General features: G+C 38.8%; 1 protein-coding gene across 5 annotated transcripts in view; it reads right to left on the reverse strand.

Annotated features, from left to right (window-relative positions):
* GALNTL6 (polypeptide N-acetylgalactosaminyltransferase like 6) overlaps positions 1-22754 on the reverse strand; it is a 504553-nt gene that overhangs the window by 253865 nt on the left and 227934 nt on the right. For all 5 annotated transcript variants that reach the window (XM_081021716.1, XM_081021719.1, XM_081021718.1 and 2 more), the window contains exon 5: positions 20686-20852. In XM_081021716.1, coding sequence (XP_080877842.1) covers positions 20686-20852 — 167 coding nt within the window. The remainder of the gene's footprint in view (positions 1-20685; positions 20853-22754) is intronic.

The raw sequence follows: 22754 nt of genomic DNA on the forward strand, positions 1-22754 counted from the left end.
TGGTACCTATGTAAGTTTTCCTCCTGAGATAAACCTCAGCTTTTTAATCAGAAGCACAGTGCTGGGAGAAAACCCACACACCGTGGTTCTGATCTCCCCAAATTAGGGGGGAGGGGCAACTAGACATGTTAATTAAGACCATACAATTATCATGACACCTACGTACTTCTTTTGACTCTTAGTTACTCCAGTTAGCCAAAAGACAGAATTTGCAAGAATGATCTGAGAGCCTTCTGACACTTACAACTATTCCCTTTATTAAACATATAAAATGGAATGGTTTGCACTATTTTATTTATTGCAGTTTTAGAAATATTTCAGTTTTATAAATCTAATATACTTAACATAATTTAAACAGATACCAGTACTAGCTCAATATGATGTATGAATAGGACAGGCTATGTATGAAAAGATAAAAGAGCATACACAAGAAAAATAAGGCTAATGGTTACCCAAGGTGACAGAAAATCTCATCTGATGAGAAAAAAAAACCTTGTCATACTTTCAGTCTCCCAGGAAATTAAATGTCATGCAAGGGACAAATATCAGAGATACATGGCTGGAGTAAAGGCACACCAGATAGTGATAAAGAACATCTTTTCTAATTTTAAAGACAGGCTGTTTTGTGAAGACCTTTATTGCCACTTCACTCAATTATCTACCTGGACACTTTTAAATCTCATATTCAGAAACTGTGCATAAGACTTAATATCATCTGCAAACCTTAAAGTAATAATAGTAACTGTAGCTTGTAAAGTGAGTAGTTTAGGTGCCCTATACCACCACTACCTTATCATGGTTTCTTAAGCTGGCTTCCAATGAAAATATATATATATCACATTAAAGGTATGAACAATATACATAGGGTAATATTCAATGCTAGTGCAGCAGACAACTGCTTGCACAATGGAACTTTGCTCTTCTCTCCAGCAACATCATGCACCTCCAAAAATCTGCACCAGGCGATTGGAGAACCTTCTGGAGTAGATTTTGAGGGTGGCGCAGAGAGAGGAGATGAAAGGGAAGTCCCACTGTGCAAGTGAAAATCTATGCATGCAGTGCCGGATGCAACTCGCTTTAGGGGCAAACTGCCAATTCATCTACTCTAAAAAATATCTAGGAAATAGACCCCCTGACACCAGAAGAGGTATTAAATATCTAGTCTTCCACACACTGCTGAAGCATTCCATGAAATGCCTGACAGTGGGTTGCAATATGTGGCATAATAGGCATTTTGGAGGCAAAGACTGAGACCACATTTTTTGCAAGGAAAACCTCATGAGTATATCTGAACAGATAAAGAGCTGCCAATGCATTCTTTAGGTTGAGAACAACCAACTGGAACAGAGCAAGATTTTATGAAATGCTACTGCAAGATATGCCCTAAAATGTCTTTAGCTCCAGACTAGACCTGTGGAGGAAGATGGTTGTGACCAATAATTGAAAGAGGCATTTCATTTAAGGAATCACATAGACTGAGAGAATACAAAACAGTGTAATCAAGACCAATGACCCAAATGAGTAGCAATCACATAGGCAATAAGATACTATTAGACATGCTAATAGCACCAGCACATCACAAAACCAGTATGTAGTTGATCTTTCATACAGGCACTCACAGCTTACAAACAGATTAACCTCATTATAATAAAGGTATAGAATAAATAGTGTCTCAAGGATGGGCTTGTGATACTTGTTACGTTAAGAGTGACACCACCTTTGAATGCCATTTAAGCATTATGGGATTGATTTCCTCCCTCCTCCAAAGCAGGTCTCACAAACCCAATCAGGTGTGTGTAAAATTAATTAGATGTCCTACATGAGATACAAGCCAATTCTTCATAGATTATTCCAGTCTACATAATTGTTTTATTACTAGGACAAGCACATTCCTCCTAATATACTTTATACATGCATTCTAAATGCATTAAAGCAGAGAAAGCAAAATGTCTGAAGCAAGTCAAGGGTGAAAATTAAAAGTGAGGAAACGGAAGTGGACTAAAGTGGATGCCTCTCACATGATAATTTATTGGGTTCTAAAAATATTATTTTCCTTTCCAAGTGATTTGGGGCACAAACTGCATTCAATAAAAAACTTCATTTGATTTTTAGGAAGGCTTTAAAGCATGGGTAGGCAAACTAAGGCCTGGGGGCCAGATCTGGCCCGATCACCTTCTAAATCTGGCCCACGGATGGTTTGGGAATCAGCGTGTTTTTACATGAGTAGAATGTGTCCATTTATTTAAAATGCATCTCTGGGTTATTTGTGGGGCCTGCCAGGTGTTTTTACATGAGTAGATGTGTGCTTTTATTTAAAAGGCATCTCTGGGTTATTTGTGGGCCATAGGAATTAATTCACCCCCCCGAATATAGTCTGGCCCCCCCACGAGGTCAGAGGGACAGTGGACCGGCCCCCTGCTGATAAAGTTTGCTGACCCCTGCATCTAAGGTTTGCATTCTCCAGCCTGTCAAATGTACTCATACTATTAACTCTGTACTTCTCAAAATGCTATAGCCTAACTGGAGGAGGGGAGTGCTTTTTTCTAGAAATAGGGTGCTTGTACTGCGTACCCTTGAGTACCCCAAGAAAAAAAAAAGCACTGGCTGCTGCCCTCATGATGATCTGTATCACCAGAGATAGTGCTTTCATCTCCCCTCAAATACAATACCTTTCAACAGAGGTCAATCAAACATTCCACTGTGAGTAATAACTTCATGCTTGCTTCTCGATGACATGGATAATTAAGTGATGGTTTTCATGTGTAAATGAGCAATAACAGATCTAATACCACACACAGAACTCATCATAAGCAAAGCTCTTCAGTGGAGTAGGTTCACACATTCGTTAGTCAACAGTCGGGCAGAAGCAGGTGATGCTTATACATCATTCGCTCTGTCTTTTTGATCAGCGCTATATATCAATGAATTGAGTGGTGTGTGACATCAATAAATGCTCATGCATATGTAAAACAGCCTTTGCAATGGTTACATGCATTGGAGATGCTGGGCTGTACTGGACAGGCTGTATCAGAAGTGCTGGAACTTAAGGACTGCCAGATTCCTTATGGTCCTCTTCAGTTGCTGATATCTTCTGATGGGCATGCCCCATACGAGTTTGGTTGGCCTTCATGAGGGACAGAGCTTTTAAAGTGCCAGGCTCTTACTTATGGGACATCTTGCTGGACTCATCCTTTGCTTTCTATTAGACATCTTTTAAAAACGGTACTGTTTAGGCAGGACTTTGGAACCTGAATTTTCCTACCAATCAGTCTTACTGAAAAGCTGTTCATGTTTCTACGATGTTATTGTTGTGGTATCAGGATTTCATATTGTACACTGCCTTGTTTTATTTTCTATGAATGTGTAGTTTATTAATATTTAAAGAAAATAAATGCAGAGAGATCTTAATCACATGTCCATACCATATACTGCCTAGTAATTTAATCTTTGCTTGCTATTATTTCACCTTCTGTCCCCAAGACTTTTCAACTGCTTGTGAACTTTCTGCAGTACTGAAATCTGGAAACTTTTTGTATAAAGATCTATAAAATCTTCAGAGCAAATGAACAGAGAACCCGTTAAATCATATTCATATTCATAAGCTACCTGTATTGTCTCTGTGCATGACAAAAATACAATGGGGCAGAATGTTTTGCAAGCAATGGGGGAACCAACATACAAATATGTAGATAAAGACTTCGTAACAAAGCCTTGAGAATACTGAAGAGTATTCTTTTCCACTTGCAGAATCCTATCAAAATGATAATCACCGTTATTTGAGCAGATGTGTAAATAGGGTATCACACATCATTAGTGTTTCTACATCAGCAATAAAAAGGCACATAAATTCTTTGTTTTTGTCTTTCTGCGCAGGAGTGAAAAAATTTATTTGCATACAGTAAAGGGAAAACATAAAAGGTTTAACTATGACCTTTATTTTTCTAAGGAAAGAAATATGGTGGTATTGTCTTCCCTTAATTAGGGAAGAGCAATCTAAAAGGAAATGCTGTCAAATTAGCTACGGCAGCACTCTCCAGAAGGCAGCATCAACAAATGAATGTAGGTAAATTATGGCCCCCTCCATCACCACCATAGTAAGACATTAAGCTTACCTTGGATATCTGGCAAGACCAGGACAATGCAGGTGAGGGGTACCTTTGGCCCTCCAGATGTTGTTGATATCCAACTCTCACCATCCCTGGCCATTGGCCACGCTTGCTGGGGCTGATGGAAGTTGTAGTTCAGTAACAACTGGAGTGCCCAAGGTTCCCCACTGCTGCTCATGTATTCAATAATTATCCTAAACGGATTTAATATTTTATTTATATACTGCATTTATATACCAGCTTTTTCTGCTAAGGAGCTCAAGGTGGGCTAAGAGATGGTGACTAGCCCGAGCTTCATGGCTGAGTGGGGATTTGAACCCTGGTCTCACAGGTAATTACACACACAATGTATGTATTATAGTCTTCCCATAAACTACTATGGGTACATATTCATCTCTACAAGTAAACAAATGCACTCAATTCATTACTAATTTGTTTCTATGACAAACACACACAAATGAACATTATTTTTCTCATTTATTTTCTCATTTTCTCATTTATTTCTTATAGCAGGGATTCCTCAAAATGACAAGACAAATTTCACCCTACTGCTTAGTACATCAAAACATATTGTTACTGCCAGAGAATATTCTGTAAGGAGGATAGATCCCAGAGTGCTCTGAAAGTGCCAATACCTCAAGGACCGCCTCATTCCATATGAGCCTACCTGGACCCTGAGATCATCTTCTGAGGCATTCCTTCATGTGCCCCCTCCTCAAGAGGTTCGGAGGGTGGCAACATGAGAACGTGCCTTTTCTGCAGTGGCTTCCTGTCCCCAGAGAAGTTCACCTGGCACCTTCATTATACACCTTTAGGCGCCAGGCAAAAATGTTCCTTTTTAACCAGGCCTTTGGTTGATTTGATTGACATCCTATGCCCTTTTAAAATGTGTTTTTTGTGGGGGGTGGACGTTATTGGGGTGTTTTTTTTGTTTTTATTAGTATTTTGTGGTTTTATATCTTGATTTTATTCTGTGAACTGCCCTGAAACCCCCAGGTATAGGGCAATATATAAATTCAATTAATAATAATAATAATAATAATAATAATAATAATAATAGAGCAATGGAAAGCTTAAGACTGGGTGTCATCTTTTTTAATTATGCTTATACGATTGGGGCATTTTAAACTGAAGCATAGGAAAGTTGTACAACACCTAAAGATGTAATGGCATTTGGATGAAAAACTTCAAAGTTATAGGCATCAGAACATAGGCTGGGGGTCCTTGGGTATGCATTGTAGTCAACAAAATGGTTAAAAAATGAAAAGTGAATGAGACAATAATGAATGGAAAATGAAATGAAATGGGTCTGCCAGAAACAAAATGAAATGAGCAATGTTCAAATTCACACTCATATGTTATACATAACAACACTATTTTCTATGAAAGTAATGACCTAATAATATATTGGGGCCTGGTGTTTCTGAAATAGTAAAATTTGTGGAGAAATACCCTGTACTACACTCTTCAGGATACAACCTTGATCTGTGTCTGCTTGTTTTAATCAAGGCCAAGACAAAGAGGGGATAAATATTTGTGACTTTCAGATGATAAATTAATTTTCAGAACTTTCATATGGGTGGGCTAACCATTAATTATAAAATGGCCAAGAGCATGGGTAGGCAAGCTAAGGCCCGGGGGCTGGATCTGACCTAATCGCCTTCTAAATCTGGCCCAGGAACCAGCATGTTTTTACATGAGTGGAATGTGTGCTTTTATTTAAAATGCATCTCTGGGTTATTTGTGGGGCATAGGAATTCATTCATCCCCCCCCAAAAATATAGTCCGACCTGCCACAAGGTCTGAGGGACAGTGGACCAGCCCCCTGCTGAAAAAGTTTGCTGACCCCTAGCCAAGTGTCTCCCACCCCCCAATGAAAATGGTTGTGATGGAGAGGATCACAGTCTTTTCACAGGATAAAGCTTTTGAAAAGCACATCTTGCTATTACCATTACCTAGGCGTCTATAAGCTTTAGATGCAGAAGTTCAACAAGTATGTAAAACTGAGACACCATACCTTGTTCTAACCATCAGTGTTAGATCAGTGTTTTCTGGTTTCATCTTTAATTGGCTTCCTTTTATCCAGCCATAGCTAATCATCACAGTAAGAACAAACCATGGTGAAATTTTTTAAAAAACAACAATCCCAGACCGAACTGTGTGCCGTCAATAAATTTATTTTGTTGTGTTTTTCTTTATCATCTGATATTTTATTGTTTAAATTTATTGTAAGCTACTCTACATTGTAATGAGTATGATTAAAATCATGATCTATCCATATACATGTAAAATAAATAAGAAATGAGTATTAGTTTTAAGCAGAATTTGCTCAGTATAATGAATATGTTCTGCAAACAGTTTATTTCGGGCAATACATTTGGACCCTATCCAGCAACACCATTCCAGATTCAGAAGGACACAAGAAATTTTATTAAGATTCAGCAAGAACCTAAAGCCCGCTTTTAGTTACAGCCAAATTAAAAAGTGAAAAAGCATGGCATTTTAAAAGCTTGTGTTGTGCCTATTTTCCTTTTTTTTATACTTCATAAAAACTATAGCAATGTTATCAGTCCTCAACAAAAAGGCACCATTTGTTGTTGGTGAAGAAAATGGATTGAGGCCATGCATACCTACCACGCAGAGACCATTAATTTAAAATAGCCCTTCATTGTGTAGGACCTGTGAGTAGCTGGACCAAAATTTAGGCATAATGACATGTGGTCTGGAACATATCATGGTGGAACTGTTCATCATTCTGTAGAGTGTTCCAGTAAAAACATCTGCACTGTTTTGCATCTCAAAGTACAAGAGAGTTTATGACCATGAATTAGCACCATCCACCCTAATTATATGCACTCCTTTCAAGAACTTGTTAGCAGCTCTTTGTACACACTCAGTTTTATGTTTACATTTGGTAGAAGCACAGCTTGCAGCCAATAACATGATTTGTGCTCTAGGCATTTCAAAAGACTGGGAAGGGGAAGCAGCTCATGAAATGTACTGATCCAAGGCTCAGTGCATAAACTTCAGACCATTTTGTCCCTTGTCATGTAATTAAAACCTTTCTTGCCTTCTGTGGCAAAAAGGTTTCAAGCATGGAAAAGATGCCGGATAAAGTGGGGTGCCACAGGGTTCTGTCCTGGGCCCGCTGTTCAATGTTTTAATAAATGACTTGGATGAAGGAATTGAGGGGATGCTCATCAAATTTGCAGATGACACCAAACTGGGAGGGGTAGCTAATGCCACAGAAGACAGAAGAAGAATTCAAAATGACCTTAACAGATTGGTGAACTGGGCATGAGCTAACAAAATTAATTTCAGTAGGGACAAATGTAAGGTTCTGTACTTAGGCAGGAAGAACCAGATACACAAATACAGGATGGGGGATACCTAGCTTACTAGCAGTACATGTGAAAAGGATCTAGGGGTCTTGATGGACAAGAAGCTTAACATGAGTCAACAGTGTGATGAAGCAGCAAAAAAGCTAATCCTATTCTAGGCTGCATCAACAGAAGTATAGTGTCCAGATCAAGGGAAGTAATAGTACCACTCTATACTGCCTTTAAGTACCACTCTATACGGTGTTTCTGTGCGCTGCTCTGGTTCACCAGAAGCGGCTTAGTCATGCTGGCCACATGACATATTGCAAGTGGCTGGAAAATACATCTCCACACACTAAGAAGAATATATTTGTGAGGTGCCTTCAGGTTGGGGGATGGGCTCCCTTTGGCTAAAAGGCAGTATAGAAATTAACTCTAAAATCAATAGCAATACTTAGATAAGTGAATGTAATGGGACCTTTATTCTGTTGAGGGGCAAATTCATTTAAGGGTAAGCTGATAATGAGCAGGACTGAAGCCAGTGGTAGATAAGCATAGAGCCCAAAGTGGGTGGGGCACCCCTTGCTCTCTCTGCCTCTGTCCCTTTTCTCTCTCTGCTCCCCTGATTTCTCTTTTTCTGCGATCCACTTCTTGTTCAGCCACCCTGTTACCCTTTCTCCCCCAACACATCATCTTCTGCAGGAAGTACAGTGCTGATTCCCAGATATCTGATCATTTGCTGATGGCTTCTGTATACTACATCTTCCATCACTCCACCTGCTTTGTTTTTTTCATCTATTTCCCCTCTTCCCACCTTTTCTCTCTACGGACTTCTCCCACTTGCATGGAATTAGGCAGAGGGCTCTGTGTAGCCTTTGGGCCACAGGTTCACAACTCCTAAGATGTAGAAACAGGTAGAAATGTATACCTATGACCAAGAGGCAACAGGGTGCCAAAGAAGACTCTCAACCCAGGGTCTCCAGCAGCCAGTCTACAGTCCCACTGTTCAGTACCACCCTGGACACTATTGGATAGGTAGGGATGAATCTGCCAACTGTGGCTTCTTGCAGTTTCTCATTTTTACAATTCAGTTCTCTGCTTTTCCACAGTAATTTGTGATTTAAAAAAAAAATGCTGATGAAAATTCAACACCATTTTACTGCAACTTTCTCCTAACATAGAAGAAACTATGTTTTGTGTGCACTTTTTGAAAGCTATTTTCCCTAATGCAATGATTTTTTCTGTGCTATTATTTAATTTTTTTATTTTACTAATTTATGCATTTTAAGCACACTTCGTCCTGGTGCCCCCCCCAAAAAACACACACATTTAAGGTCGGGGAACTGAATCACAAAATTTAGTGACATGCAAATTTTGAAGGAATTTGGTTTGCATATTGATTCAAAAAGTTCAAATTAGGTACTTTCTCATTAAAATATAAACAACACTGAATAATTCCCCCATCAGTAATCTGACGGGGATTTTCTTTGGGCTATAGCCCAAAGAAAAGGAAGATTAGTTGCACAAGTTGCCTTCCACTCTCACAACGATTTGATACAACCCACTCAAAACTATTCTATGATGTTGATTATATTGGTTGACTTGGTGCTGAGTCTTGGCCAATTCATCTCTGTACCAGGGAGCTAAGCTCCTGCAGTGGAACTGGGAAACATACAAGTAAACTCAAACAGATGAGCACACTGTAGTGTGCAGTATTTTGTTTTGTTTCAAACTTTCTTGTTCAATTTACATTGACCTTGTGGCAAGGACAAAGCTGTGTTTCTAAAGGGCTTCTTGGAAAGTTTAAGTTCTTTCACAATCTTATGAATATGTTTAATCTTAAAAATCACTTGCAGTGTCCTTCTAGTTGGTGAAACAGCAGCTGCTGCTGTACCCAGGTATAGAACACGCTGTTTAGGTAAGGTAGAATTTCATTCTTGCTCAAGCTGTGAACTCTCTAAATGCACCTTCCCCCTGCGCAAGTCAAATATGTTATACAATCCACAGTATTTTTTTTCCAATGCAATGAGAGTACAGAAATTATACACAGCTTCACTTTTTGATCTGAAATCTTTCACATGTAGTTTTTGCAATAAAGTTTCACACACTGTGAGAGTAATCATACTGAAGTTAATGGAACACAGCATAGTGTCAGTGCCGGATTTACGTATAAACTGAACAAGCTATAGCTTAGGGCCCCGCTCGCCCCCCCCCCAATTTCCCCTCCACTATTAATATACTTCTTAATTGTATTTCAGTTCAACAATTATTTTTATAAAATACATATTTTGTTATGTGCAAATGGCTTTAGATGCCTATTAGGTCCATAAATTACCGTATAGCAGATATTCAACACACACAAAACCAGCGACAATTTGTTGTTGGCAAAGGACAGCTGGACATATAAAGGGCCCTATTACCTTCAGTAGCTTAGAGCCTCATCAAACCTAAATCTGGCCCTGCATAGTGTGTTCGAAATCTTTTTGGCCACATGACTTCCAACAATGTGTATAAATATTACAGTTATGTTGTCGCATTGCCACACACCAAGAAAAATGGGGAACAATGAAACTTATGGAAATTTACAGAATTTTAAAACATTGTACTCAAAATGTGTCTTACATCCTGAACTAACCCTGTAAACAGCACTTTTTAATGTAAAATCAATAGCTTTCATACAACTGTCAATGCAGATTTAATAAATATGTATTCATTAGTAAAGTGGTATAAAAACATCTATCTAGATGCCAAGTAGATCTTAGGAGGGAAAATTCTGTTATGCATCTCTCCTCTAAACACATACAGCTTTGTTCTGCATAAAGCTACACTCAAATATTCCAGAGCCCTTTTTAATGGTTCTGAGGGTATTCCCAGAACCAGGAGAGAAAAAAATAGATCTTTGACTACAGTCATGAGGAGCATAACCACTAAGAGGCAAAAGGTTCTGGCACTGATCCCTAAGAATGATGGTAGGCAGACATAAGCCTATTTCATTTCTATTTTTACTTCCAAGTGAACCGGATATGATGATCCTGTGTCTAAATTTGTGATGACTGGATTTTAGCTAGATTTAAGAGGTTGTTCAGATTAATTCATTTATGAGGTAATTAACATGGGAAGCATCATGCAATTTTCAAGGCCAGCTACCCTCACACTGATGGATGCTTTTTCTTTACAGTAAGGATGAGAAAACCCAAGGGCTTGGACTCCAAACGGCGCAGAAACTGATGGGCTTAGGCCTAGCATTCCACTTTCAGCCTGACAATTAATTTGTAAATTTGTTACCTTCTAAACTAAACAGCTCCCTAACTTACCATATCTCTGCCACTTAAATAGATACACACATAATTTTATTTGTATGCCACCTTTCCGTAGTTCAAACTATGCTCAAGGCAGCTAACAACATGAAAAAATACATAATTACAAACCCTAACAAAAGTAGTTATAAAGAATAAATAAAACATTGAACGTACAAATTAAATTGTTTCCACATAAATCATATTAAGTTATAAAATAAAGATACAAAAATTAATATAAATAACAGCACCCCCCAAAAAACACACTACTCTAGCCCATGAGTCTTTTCAGTAGCCTTAGCTTTTGTAGCTGGAGTCAGTCAAGGGCCTGCCCACCAAGGCCAGGTAGATAAAGCAATTCTAGTCAATTCAGATATTGCGAAATTGAGCAGCTATAGAAAAACCAATACAAATGCCAAGTCTTATCAGGGAAGTTCTAGTAACATGCCCTTTGCTGTGCCCCCACACTCTCTTTTCTGTTGTTAACAAGTTGCTCTCAGGATTTCTGCTGGAGGGCAAACATTGTTTCAAGATAGAACATACTAAAGAAACTTCCAAAACAAACCCCAATTTATTTATTTTTTACATAAACTGAAGACAGTTACAAGAAACAACGAATAAGAGGCAATCACCTACATAGAATATCTATATCTATATATATATATCTCCTTGTCTTTTAGGCATGCTTGACACGACAATCCTGCACATGTTTACACAGAAGCAATTCCTCCTGTGTTTGATAGTAGTAATGAGATTCACAACCCACTTAAATGGGTGTACTTCGCTTTGCTGTCAAACTCCTAATGTAAGGAAAACTATACCTTTCAACCTGCTATGCAAATCCCAGTAAATTATTGGCTTGGTTTAATCAGACAGAATAGTCGCAGGAGTAAGTTCCTCTGAGTGAAGCCTGGTGACTCAGCTCCAAAAGTAAAAGTGAGTGAGAAAGGATAGGTTACGTTAAAAATAAAAAAGTGAAATTGTCTACCTTACACCTGAGTTTTATAGATGATGAGGGAGAACTTTGGTTCCTGGGCATGAGCAGCAAATGGAGACAGAGGAAAAAATGTTCAAAATCTAGCCATTTTGATAAAGCTTTGGTGAGGAGAACCCAAGGATACAATCTGATAGGATTCTGTGTTAGATACTGCATGTATGCAGAAGCTGCAGGGCTGGTTCAAGACATTCTGCTGCCTGAGGTAAAGGACAAGATGGTGCTTTCCTCTATTCCAGATACAGAAGCTGCCCAGATTTGTAGCTTCAGCTTTTTGAAGGAACAGCACCTTCCACTGCAGCAGAGTGCAGCAGGCTAGCTTAGAGAATGCAGGGAAAGGTGCATGACACACCTAACTCAGTCCATTCCCCACCCCTCAGCAGCCTTACTCTGTCTCATGGTAGGACTGCCAATGCATGGGGGGCGTAGTACGTAGCATACTGAAATGGCTTAACTTTGAGGAGACATGTCTCTTCGTTTCCTCTCAAACGCTACATAGAATCATGCGAAATGCTGGTTATATTATTATTGTTTGCTTTGGTGTCTACAGCTGAACAGTGTCCCGGGCAGAAAAAAGGAAACAGAGTTTTGGGATTTCATTACAACTGCCTTTTCCCTACTCCATTTTCCCATGCATTCCTATCCCTTCTTGTCCACTGAATTTAGGTTGCTGTAGGCACAGACTGCATCATGTCAACTGTTGTTTTTCAATAAGTATATTTCAGTAAGTCCTGTTCTTCCAAGTACATGCATATTAAAAATCAGTAGCAGTAACGATGAATAGGATAGCTCAGTCTCATTAACTTACATTAAACTAATTTAAATACACAGGCATAAGTGATTTTTTTTCTGTGCACAGTCTAATTATTTATTTTGGTACATTGGACAAAGTGATTTTGGAATTACATACTAATTTATGCTTACAATTTTCTACAAAAAAGCTTATTCAGATAAGCTTAACTTTTGCTTCATCTTTTACTACTGTATGCAAGTTGAGAGACTGTAATGGGTCTCCTTTGGGTGACTAGCAGATTGCACAGGAGCATTGGTAGAAGATTTAAAAAATGTCAGCCTCAGGCATTTTCACCTTTGTAAATTTAATCATGTATATATTATTCAGAAGGGACAACTTGTTTTTATTGGTAAACTTAACACAGAGGATAATTGATTAACCTTGACAGTTTTAAATGCACATCTAATTGTGTTACTGTCTTTTGAAATTAAAAAAGTTGATGGAGTGGCTCACAGCTCTCAAGTGGGATGGATGACTGATGATCCCTTCTAGATTGCAAAAAGTTGTTCTCAGGCAGTTATTCTTGGTAAAATTAGGGAAACTTTTTACTGGTGCATGAAACCTACAGTGAGGGGGTTTACCCACTCTCCCAGAGCTGTGGCTTCAAAATAAAATTGCACACTTACACAAAGCCCATGCTGGCAACTCATGCTTTCCTGGAATCCTTGACAGAGTAAATTAGATTAGATGATCTGAACAGCTGTAGACAACTATGCACCTAGCAGCATATCATGAAAAGATAACGCTCAAGCAGATCTTAAAGTAACATAATGGCCAATTGCTCAATTACATGGTTGTGGGTTAAAAATGTCACCAAACTATTTTCTAGGTAGGAACATTGCTTCTGATACAGTAGTACCTCGGATTAAGAATTTAATTCGTTCTGGAGGTCCGTTCTTAACCTGAAACTGTTCTTAACCTGAGGTACCACTTTAGCTAATGGGGCCTCCCGCTGCTGCTGTGCCGCCACCACAAGATTTCTGTTCTCATCCTGAAGCAAAATTCTTAACCCGAGGTACTATTTCTGGGTTAGCGGAGTCTGTAACCTGAAGCATCTGTAACCCGAGGACCACTCTACTATACAAGACTTCTAGTACAAACATATTTGTACATGTACTAGTTATTATTTATTAAGTCCATTTATACAGTCGGAAGTGTAGATTTTGGCGAATTTCCTAGCTCAAAAACTACTTTTCACTTTTTGAAATATGGCAACCCTATTTATATTTACTTGGAAGTGAGTTCAATAGGACTTGTTCCTACATAAGTGAGCATATACACACTTACCTAGGATTAACCCCACTGAAGTAAATGAAGCTTACTTCTGAGTAGGCACAGGATTGTGCTATTAGTCATCTAGTGCAGTGGCTGAGATTGAGCTATGAACCTAGACGTCTATGGTTCAAACATCTCATTTGTCATGAAATCACCAGATAGCCTTGGACAAGCTTCTTTCTTTTATCCTCGGCTACTAACCCCACTGTAGAGATACCATTACTGACCTACATACCTTACAAGGTTGTTATAAGAGTTACAAGAATCCATTGTTGCCACGGTGGTCCATTGCAACAGTAACAATGAGTTGTGTGGCATCTATCAAATTTAAAGACTACTGAAGCTTTTGTGGGCTGTGGCCCACTTTAACAGATACATGAAATGCTATCATTAGTTGTCAGAAACATCTATAAGGGCCCAAAGGCCAGAAGATTGAAGAGATAAAGGAGGTTTGTGACATTACCAAGGGGATCTCAAGAGTATACAGAATTGGCAAGGTGATCATACCTGGTAGCAATAACTGGTGATGAGAGAATTTTTGTAACTTAGGTATAGCAAATTAACACCTGTCCTGGGAAGCAAAATTCTTGAAACTGATTAATATCTAATATGTATGGGAAGTGCTTTGAACACTCAGAAGTGCTAATGATATGTTATGCATTATTATTATTATTATTATTAATTATTATTATTACCACTACTGCTACTAACTACTTTGCCAAATCTGTACCCATTAATGTGTCAAAAGTGATGTATCAGTCAAATCAGGATCAGAACTACGATGGAGACAACCCAGGTAGCAATCTAGAACCCATCTCATGGCAAGGAGGATCAAAGGTCCTTCTAAAAGGGCCCTTGCTTGTTGCGGGTGTAGAATGACTGCTAGTCAACTTTTCCCAGGGTGTTATAGACTGCACCTCTTGGGGAAAACCCCTGACTCGGTCAGGGGACAGAGATGCAGTTAGACCATGATGTGCACTGGCACTACCAATGTTCTGCCAAATTTGTTGCAGCAGGCCAGATGCAACCAGATGCCAGGCAGAGCAGAGAATGAGCAGTGGTGAGGTGTTCTGCCAGCCCTGCCATACTATAGCAGTTGCAGAACTAAATCATGTTATTCGACATACCTCTTTTGTCAGCTGAGAAAGAAAAAGAATGAACCAGAAGTTGCTCCTGGCAATACTAGCAGTATAATACAATATTGCAGACTTTTAAAAAAAAAATGTGCAAGAGAAGATAGATTTGCAACAATGGAAGGGATTAAGGAATCTCCCATAATAGGAGTGGAGCACTTTCTGCAACAGAGGCCTGCTACAACATAATGAATTATTGTAGAAGTTTTCATCACATCAGAAGCCAATATGCTTGCCCAAGACCTGAAGCCAACCATCTAGAAACATGTGTCACATCAATGGTATATTGATCAAAGTAGCTGTCTGAAAGCAAAATAGAGATTTCATTTGCAATAAAATAAGCCATGCAACTAATTGCTAGGGAAGAGAGTTTGTTTCTGACTTTTAACCAGCATCTTTGGCTCTTCCTCACTGCCCAAATCATTTCATTGTTCTGATGAGAATATTTCACCAATTTGGACGTGCCAAATCAAAACTGGTGTTCTGCTAAACTTCCACAGGTGGTGGTAGTAGAGGATTTACCCTGCCTTATGAAATCCATAAAACTTAAGTTTTGAAATGTGTAAAAGCTAGTGCATCCTAATAGCTTCCCATAAATGTATGACTGGCCACTATGGAAACAGGATGTGGACTCAATAGAGATTTTACAGATCAAAACAGGGTATACTTCTTTTGCACATGAGTGGGGAAGGAGAGTCTGGAGATGCCACAGGCAAAAAGTAAAGGATAAAATCACATACAAGCTGATGGCTCCAGATGACAAAAGCACTGAGGCAAGCCAGGCAGGAAATTCTTAAACAGAAATAACAACTAAGTAATAACAAAGTAAAGAGAGCAATGTTCTCATGCACCTTTGCCACTTCTGCTGCAGATTCAGCACTGCAAAGATCTTGCCTCCCACATGGGCAGGGCTCCAAGCCTGGCTGCTTCCTTGCAGAAGCTACCATGGGGTGGAGAAGGCAGCAGTGGCAGGATGTGTAGGCCCCACCCAGCCAACCCCCTACTCCAGCTCAGCTATGTCAGCCCCCAGAGTCGTCCCACCCAGAGCTGGGTGACAGGTTTGCCTTCCACTGTTGACTTGCCTCAAGTAGCAAAATGTTTTGGGCTGGTCCTGGTAGGCTGCATGCTCCACTTGCATAAGGCTCATCAACATGGTGCCCTCCAGATGTTGTGGTCCCCAGCACCCATAATCTCTGACCAATGTTAGCTTGGGCTGATGGGAACTGGAATCTAAAATACCTGGAAGGTGCCACATTGGATACCCCAGCTAGCAGAAGGGCAACATGCACATCTATTTATCAGGTACGGTATGTGTTGATCTGAAAGGTTAAAGAGTGGAATATCAGGTCAACACACCTTTTCATGCTAATCAACGGCTCAGGGTGGGGGAAAAAAGAACTTTTGATACTATTGAAAAGAATTCAGCAGTTAAGAATGCTTTTTCATCCAATTAACAACATGCCTTAGTTGAAAAACTGCTGCAGAGAACCAGAAGTATTGAAAGACATAGCTGCTTGACAAATGGGGATTTTCAAGATTACTCACTAGGCATCCACTGTTAACTGCTGACAGGATTGGCAGTGCTAATGCAGACATTAAGAAAAAAAACAAAAGGCTGACTTGCAAAGGTCATTATTAGCATATCATCAAAGGCTGTGTTTCTGACTATCCTTGTGACTGCAGTAGAACAGATTTAATCCCTCTAAAAGCAAGCTAAACCAATTATGTCAGAAGGTCTGTCTTATGTCAATTAGATGCAAAACAAAAATGGCTGCCGCAGTTTAGACAGCTCATAAATGGAAGAACATACTAAGAGATACTAAAGGCAATCTTTGCAAAAACATAATGAGATACAATCTAACCTTAATATCAGCACAGCAATACCATCCCATATGTAGGGTAAGGAGTTGCAATGTACAGTGGTACCTCGCAAGACGAATGCCTCGCAAGACAAAAAACTCGCTAGACGAAAGGGTTTTTTGTTTTTTGAGCTGCTTCGCAAGACGATTTTCCCTATGGGCTTGCTTCGCAAGACGGAAACGTCTTGCAAGTTTGTTTCCTTTTTCTTAACACCGTTAATACAGTTGCGACTTGACTTCGAGGAGCAACTCATAGAACGCGGTGTGGTAGCCTTTTTTGAGCTTTTTGAAGACTTTGGTGATTTTTAAAGCTTTTCCAAAACTTTCCCGACACCGTGCTTCGCAAGACGAAAAAAATCGCAAGATGACAAAACTCGCGGAATGAATTAATTTCGTCTTGCGAGGCACCACTGTAGTATGGCTGGGGGGTAGCATAACTCTCACACAGTCAACTGACACATAATTCTTAATGGAAATATTGTCAAATAGACTATCATTTCAGCTCCCGTCTTTCTACTTTCCAACACTAGCCCTCTCATTTGAGACCTACCAAGATTTAAAAGTGTTCCTGTCCTTCCAGTTTCCCATTATCTAAATGCCAGAATTTATTGCTAGTTATGCACGAACAATCCAAAGATTTTGGGTCAGGAAAAAAAATGTGTAAAAAATAAATAAGTACAAAACAACTTTTCAGAGGTAGTCTGGCAGAATCCTCAGCGGTGTGCTATGCAGTAAAATATTTTTCTTGTCTTTCACTGAAGGCCCTTTATTTTACTTCAGTATTAGCATTAGATAAGAATATAAAGTTGGAAATGCACAACCATTCCCTTCATCTATTTTTACAGTCCTTTCAAGGTGCTAAACATTTACCACCTTGCTAAATAACTGCAGTTCTGACAAGTTTGTTTGTCTCTTGGCAATTTCTTCTCAGCAGACTTTTGCAGAAAAGTTTTTGCAATAAAGGGTCTTACGAGACAATGATTAACTCCAAATCATGTTTTGAAAACATTTTAAGGGGTGTGAATGGCCATAAAATCCCCTAGCTCCTTTCCCTAAAACACAAAAGACTCCAAAGCAACACAGCATTATGGGGAGAAAGCTCATCTCCTTAGTATAACATAGAAGAACCAGAAAGAGGTTTCCCACCTGCCTTTAAGAAGCCATAGCTGTTAAGCACATATGCAAAGTGTATTGCCATGTGTTACCATAGCAACATGCATAAGCATACAATTCTAAGAGGGAAAAGTGGTCACTTTTATGCTAATGTGGTATGGTGAAGTAGAAAGGGAGTCACTCTGGTAATATGAGGTGACATATGTGTCAACTTTTGTAGTGGGGGCTACTGTGTGGAGAAAAGAAGAGCAGCTGGACCAACAAATGCTTTACAACAACACAAACGTTTCACCTGGACACTCGAGATGGCATATTGTTAAGGACAGCCAATTTGGTGTCAATGGAGAAATGTTGATACTTTCAGGCCCAGTTTATTGTATAAACGGCAAGGGAAACTTTACCACTTTACCCTTTCTAACTTTCAGGATAAAGTGGTAAAGGTTTCCTTGCAAAGGACCACTTCAGCCTGCAGGTGGAACATCACATATCAAAATGCTTCCCCACTAGAAAATTCCTTGCACATGGAAAATAGCGTATGGGTTAAGAAGAATAGGCTGAACACTTCACCACAATATGATAGTTTTCTGTGTGCAAGGAAGTTTTAAAATACTGTTGAACCTCACATATATTTACACATGACCCACAATTTTCTCATTCTCTTGAAAAGTTCACTGAAATTACACAATGCTGTCTTATATTTATCTAGTTCCCTGAAGCCTTTGGTCACTGAATAGATGCTTTCAAATGTGCATCATCTGTATTATATGATTGCAGCTAAGCTACCTAATGCGAAGCGAGACAGTCCATCAAAATTCACATTGCAAGGAGGCTGACAGTGATATGAAAGACAGAGAGATGCATATGCCGCACCTCGGTTTTAGCTTCAAAACTGTAAAATGAAATTCTTTCCGAGACACACTCCATCACAATGTTGATTCACTAAGACGTCTGAGAACTGCCTTAGCAACAGGGCTTCCCATCCAAGAAGCTCTGATTCAAGAATCCCATTTGTCTTCCACTGCTCTTACCAATGTCATATAAATGTCACAACAATCCATTTTGCGTGGGTGGGTCAAAAGTTCCAAACAAGTACCAGAAAAAGGTTGTTCACATGTGCCACAATTCCTCTAATAAACATGTACAGCTATGAACAATAAAAATCCAATGCAGAACACCTTAGATCAAATCCAACAATGAACACACATTTGTCATGGAAGGAAAGCTATTTGATTTTCACAATGTTAAACCATGAAACAGTAACAGTTGGCTTGTACCATCAGTTAATTTGATTAATGTGCAGAGCAGAGAGTAGTTTCATTTATGTTTATGTTTACTCTGATAAGAGAACAAAGGTATGTCTATTCAGCTTACAAATTAATGACACAGACAAAAACTGTTTAAGAACACACACACACAGTTAAAGACTTTTCACAAATCACATTTTGTCTCGCTTTAAGTGGACTCCTACTAGATTAATTAGGTACATAGAATCACCTCCTATCTTATTCCAAAGTATGTCTAATGGAAAGCAGGAACAACTGGGTTAAACAGGAAATATTTCCTAGTATTTAGACTTAATATTGTAGCCAAAATACCAGTGAATTAATGCAATGTACTGCAGAATGTTATGCATATTTACTTTGAAGTAAGTATCACTATCTTCAGTGGGACTTCCTCCTAGGTTGGCATGCCTAACACTGCAATTCTGGCCTGCAATTCTAAGCACTGTAATTATATATTTACAGATGACCCTGTAGCAAAACAACAAAACATTACAGTGTGGAATGCTGCTCCATTTCACCCCAGCCTGTTTTAAATTCTCTTCCTCTTTCTTTCTGCTCCCAAAGCTACCAATCCATGCTGCCTGAGCATGCTCTGCCCTCACGGGGCTGTTTAGAGATATTTTTTTCCCACCGAGGGTGGGAGGAGTGGCCACATGGCTGCCAACAAGGAGCTCAAGGCAGTATAGATGGTTCAGTTCCTTCAACTATATTCTTCCAACAACCCTGTCTTATAGGCTGAGCTGAGAGACAATAGGTGGCTCAAGGTCATTCTGTGAACTTGATAGCTAAGTAGTGATTTGAACCTGGGGGCTTCCTAATCCCACTCTGATGCTGTAGCCACCATATCACACTTGCTCTCTACTTAAAAGGAAGTACTGAGACCCACCAAATTCAGTGTGAATTTTTATGAGTAAACATGCATAGGATTGTGCCGTAAAGTACAAAGTTAAGCAAATGGAGGTGCATCTGACTCTGCCTGTATTGTGCCCAGTTAATCTAGGGGAGCCCATATCTTGAAGCAAGCTTTGCTTTCCAGCTCCCAACATACTGAATTATAATACCGTCATTGTAATGTACTGCTATGTTGTTGTGGCATTACAGTTAAATCAAGCTGTCTCATGCAATAAAATACAAAGTGGGAAATCTGATAAACAGCTTCCCCAAAAGGTCAAAGTTAATGGGTTTTTACTCAGAAGAATAACACTGAGCAAAAAAAGATGTTTTCAGCATTAGTTATCTGGCAAACTACAGAAACAATGCACCAAATCAGCCATGCTATTTTAGGAAAAGGACATAGGAGACTCCTAAACCTTCTTTTGCCCTTGGTATAAAATATATCAGACATTGGATAAAAACAAATGAACAGAGCAATCTTACCAAGGACACCTAATTGAACACATAGTTGTCAAGCAAATCATAGTAATATGATTTTTTTCCCCATAGAAAAGAGTGATTTTGTTCTGATTTATATGAGAGAACTATACTGCGCAAGTGGTGAAGGTATTTGTCTTACCTCTGTCACTGAAGTCATCCACGAGAATGATTTCTGCTATTAGGCTACTTGGAGTCCTGTTGATAATGCTGTGTATGGTTCGCAAGAGTGAAGTCCAACCTTCATTATGAAATGGGATGATTATGCTAGTGTTTGGAAGCTTCTCCAAGTATACCTTGTGCTTACAGCTGAGGACAGGAAAGAAAAAAGACCATGTAAGAATATGATAAAGACAGGTTTGGCACCTTTCAAATATTATTTCTTATAAAAGAAATCGGGAGAGCAAATGTTCAAACAGTTCAAATGCCTTTTACTGTGGGTACCCTCTGACATTAATCTGTCTGTCTTGGCCATCAATATCGTGGCATACACTTCGTATTGGAAAGCAGATCAAGTCTTTTGCTATAATCGATAGATGACATTTTAAGAAAAATTCCCTCTTTTAAAGGAATGCTTTATATTTCGCACAGTAAAGAAAAAAACCCCACCCAATTCTATGCATGCTTACTGGAAAGTATGTACTATTGAGTTCAATAGGGAATTACTCCCAAGTAAGTGTGAATAAGAATGCAGCCATAAATCCAGTGTTCCTTATTTCTGATATTCACACCTATCATTTCAGATAAATATATTGATGCCAGTACTTCCCAGCTGCCCATAACCTAGCAATCACTGTACTAATCCATTCCTTTGTTGGTTACTCATGGGTATTTGTATCCTATTCTTACATAAAGGACTGGTTTATCTGCCATTTTAAAATAGATATAAAATGCAAAGTAAAGAGATACTAAATAAAATATATGGCCAGTTCAACAATCAGTTTTGGAATTTAATTAACCAGTGAGAAATGGAACTCTGCAATTTTAGTATGGTCCACAATATGACACTACTTTGGTCATTCTTAATTATCAGAATTATTCAACAGGAAGGAAGAGGTTTAGAACACATTTTTCCCCTGGATTTCATGAATCAAAGCCAACATCTACTGTTTGTCTTCAAATATCTCCTTCAGTTCCTCTTTTAGTTCATTCATATTCAAAAGCATAGAGAGAGCTAATGCAACTCAAGCAATGCAGCTAAACACTCAGGATAATCAGCACCATTAAATGTAAAGTGTAACTGCAAATATGCCTCTGGAGAGAAAAGCTTCTATCAGCAGGCAAGTGCAAGTGAACATTCAAATGGAAATGGAAAGACATAAAGGTATTTTATGAACTTCTTAATTAGACACCAACTGCATTTATATAATGCCAGCTACAAAATTACATACTTAAAAGTTCATCATTTTACAAAAAATAACATACAAAGACTTCAGTAGTGCATCAACTATGAAACTAAGCAATGATCAAAGAGTGGCTATTCATTATTTGTAATGGGCTACAAAATTAATCGCATACAGGTCAGCTGGTCAAACACTGACATTCAGTAGATGGACTGCTATGGACTGCTGGACAGTTTCTCCTGACATTTCAAAAGATTTCAGAAGCCCACTCCGCAATAACTCAGAGAAGGGTTTTTCTTTTTCAATAGTATTTATTATTAATTTTAACATATAAATTATAAAATGTACCACAAAACTTATCACTTATACAATCTTTTTGGACTTCCATCAGCACCTCTGATGATCCACCATTTTAACCACTTCTTATGCATTTCTTAACTTTATATTGCCTTTACATCTCTTAACAAATCCCCCCCGTGTCCATTTTTACAATACTTCTAATAATACTCCTCACAAAACTTCTTGCAACCCTACAAACGTTGTCTGTTCTTCACAATTACTTTTCAAATAGTCCGTAAATTTACTCCAGTCTTCCGTGAATTTCTGGTCTCGCCGGTTTCGAATCCTTCCTGTTAGTTTATCTAATTCTGCATAGTCCATTAACTTCATCCTCTATTCTTCAATCGACTGTAACTCTTCTTGCTTCCATTTTTGGGCCAATAATATTCTTGCTGCTGTTATTGCATATAAAAAGAGCTTACATTCCTTTCTATTTATATAACTCACCACAATGCCTGATAGAAATGCTTCTGGTTTCTTTATAAATGTATATTTCAACATTTTTTTCAACTCATTATATATCATCTCC

The sequence above is a fragment of the Podarcis pityusensis genome (genome assembly GCF_964106645.2).
Source record: "Podarcis pityusensis genome assembly, chromosome: 9".
Classification (NCBI taxonomy): Eukaryota; Metazoa; Chordata; class Lepidosauria; order Squamata; family Lacertidae; genus Podarcis; species Podarcis pityusensis.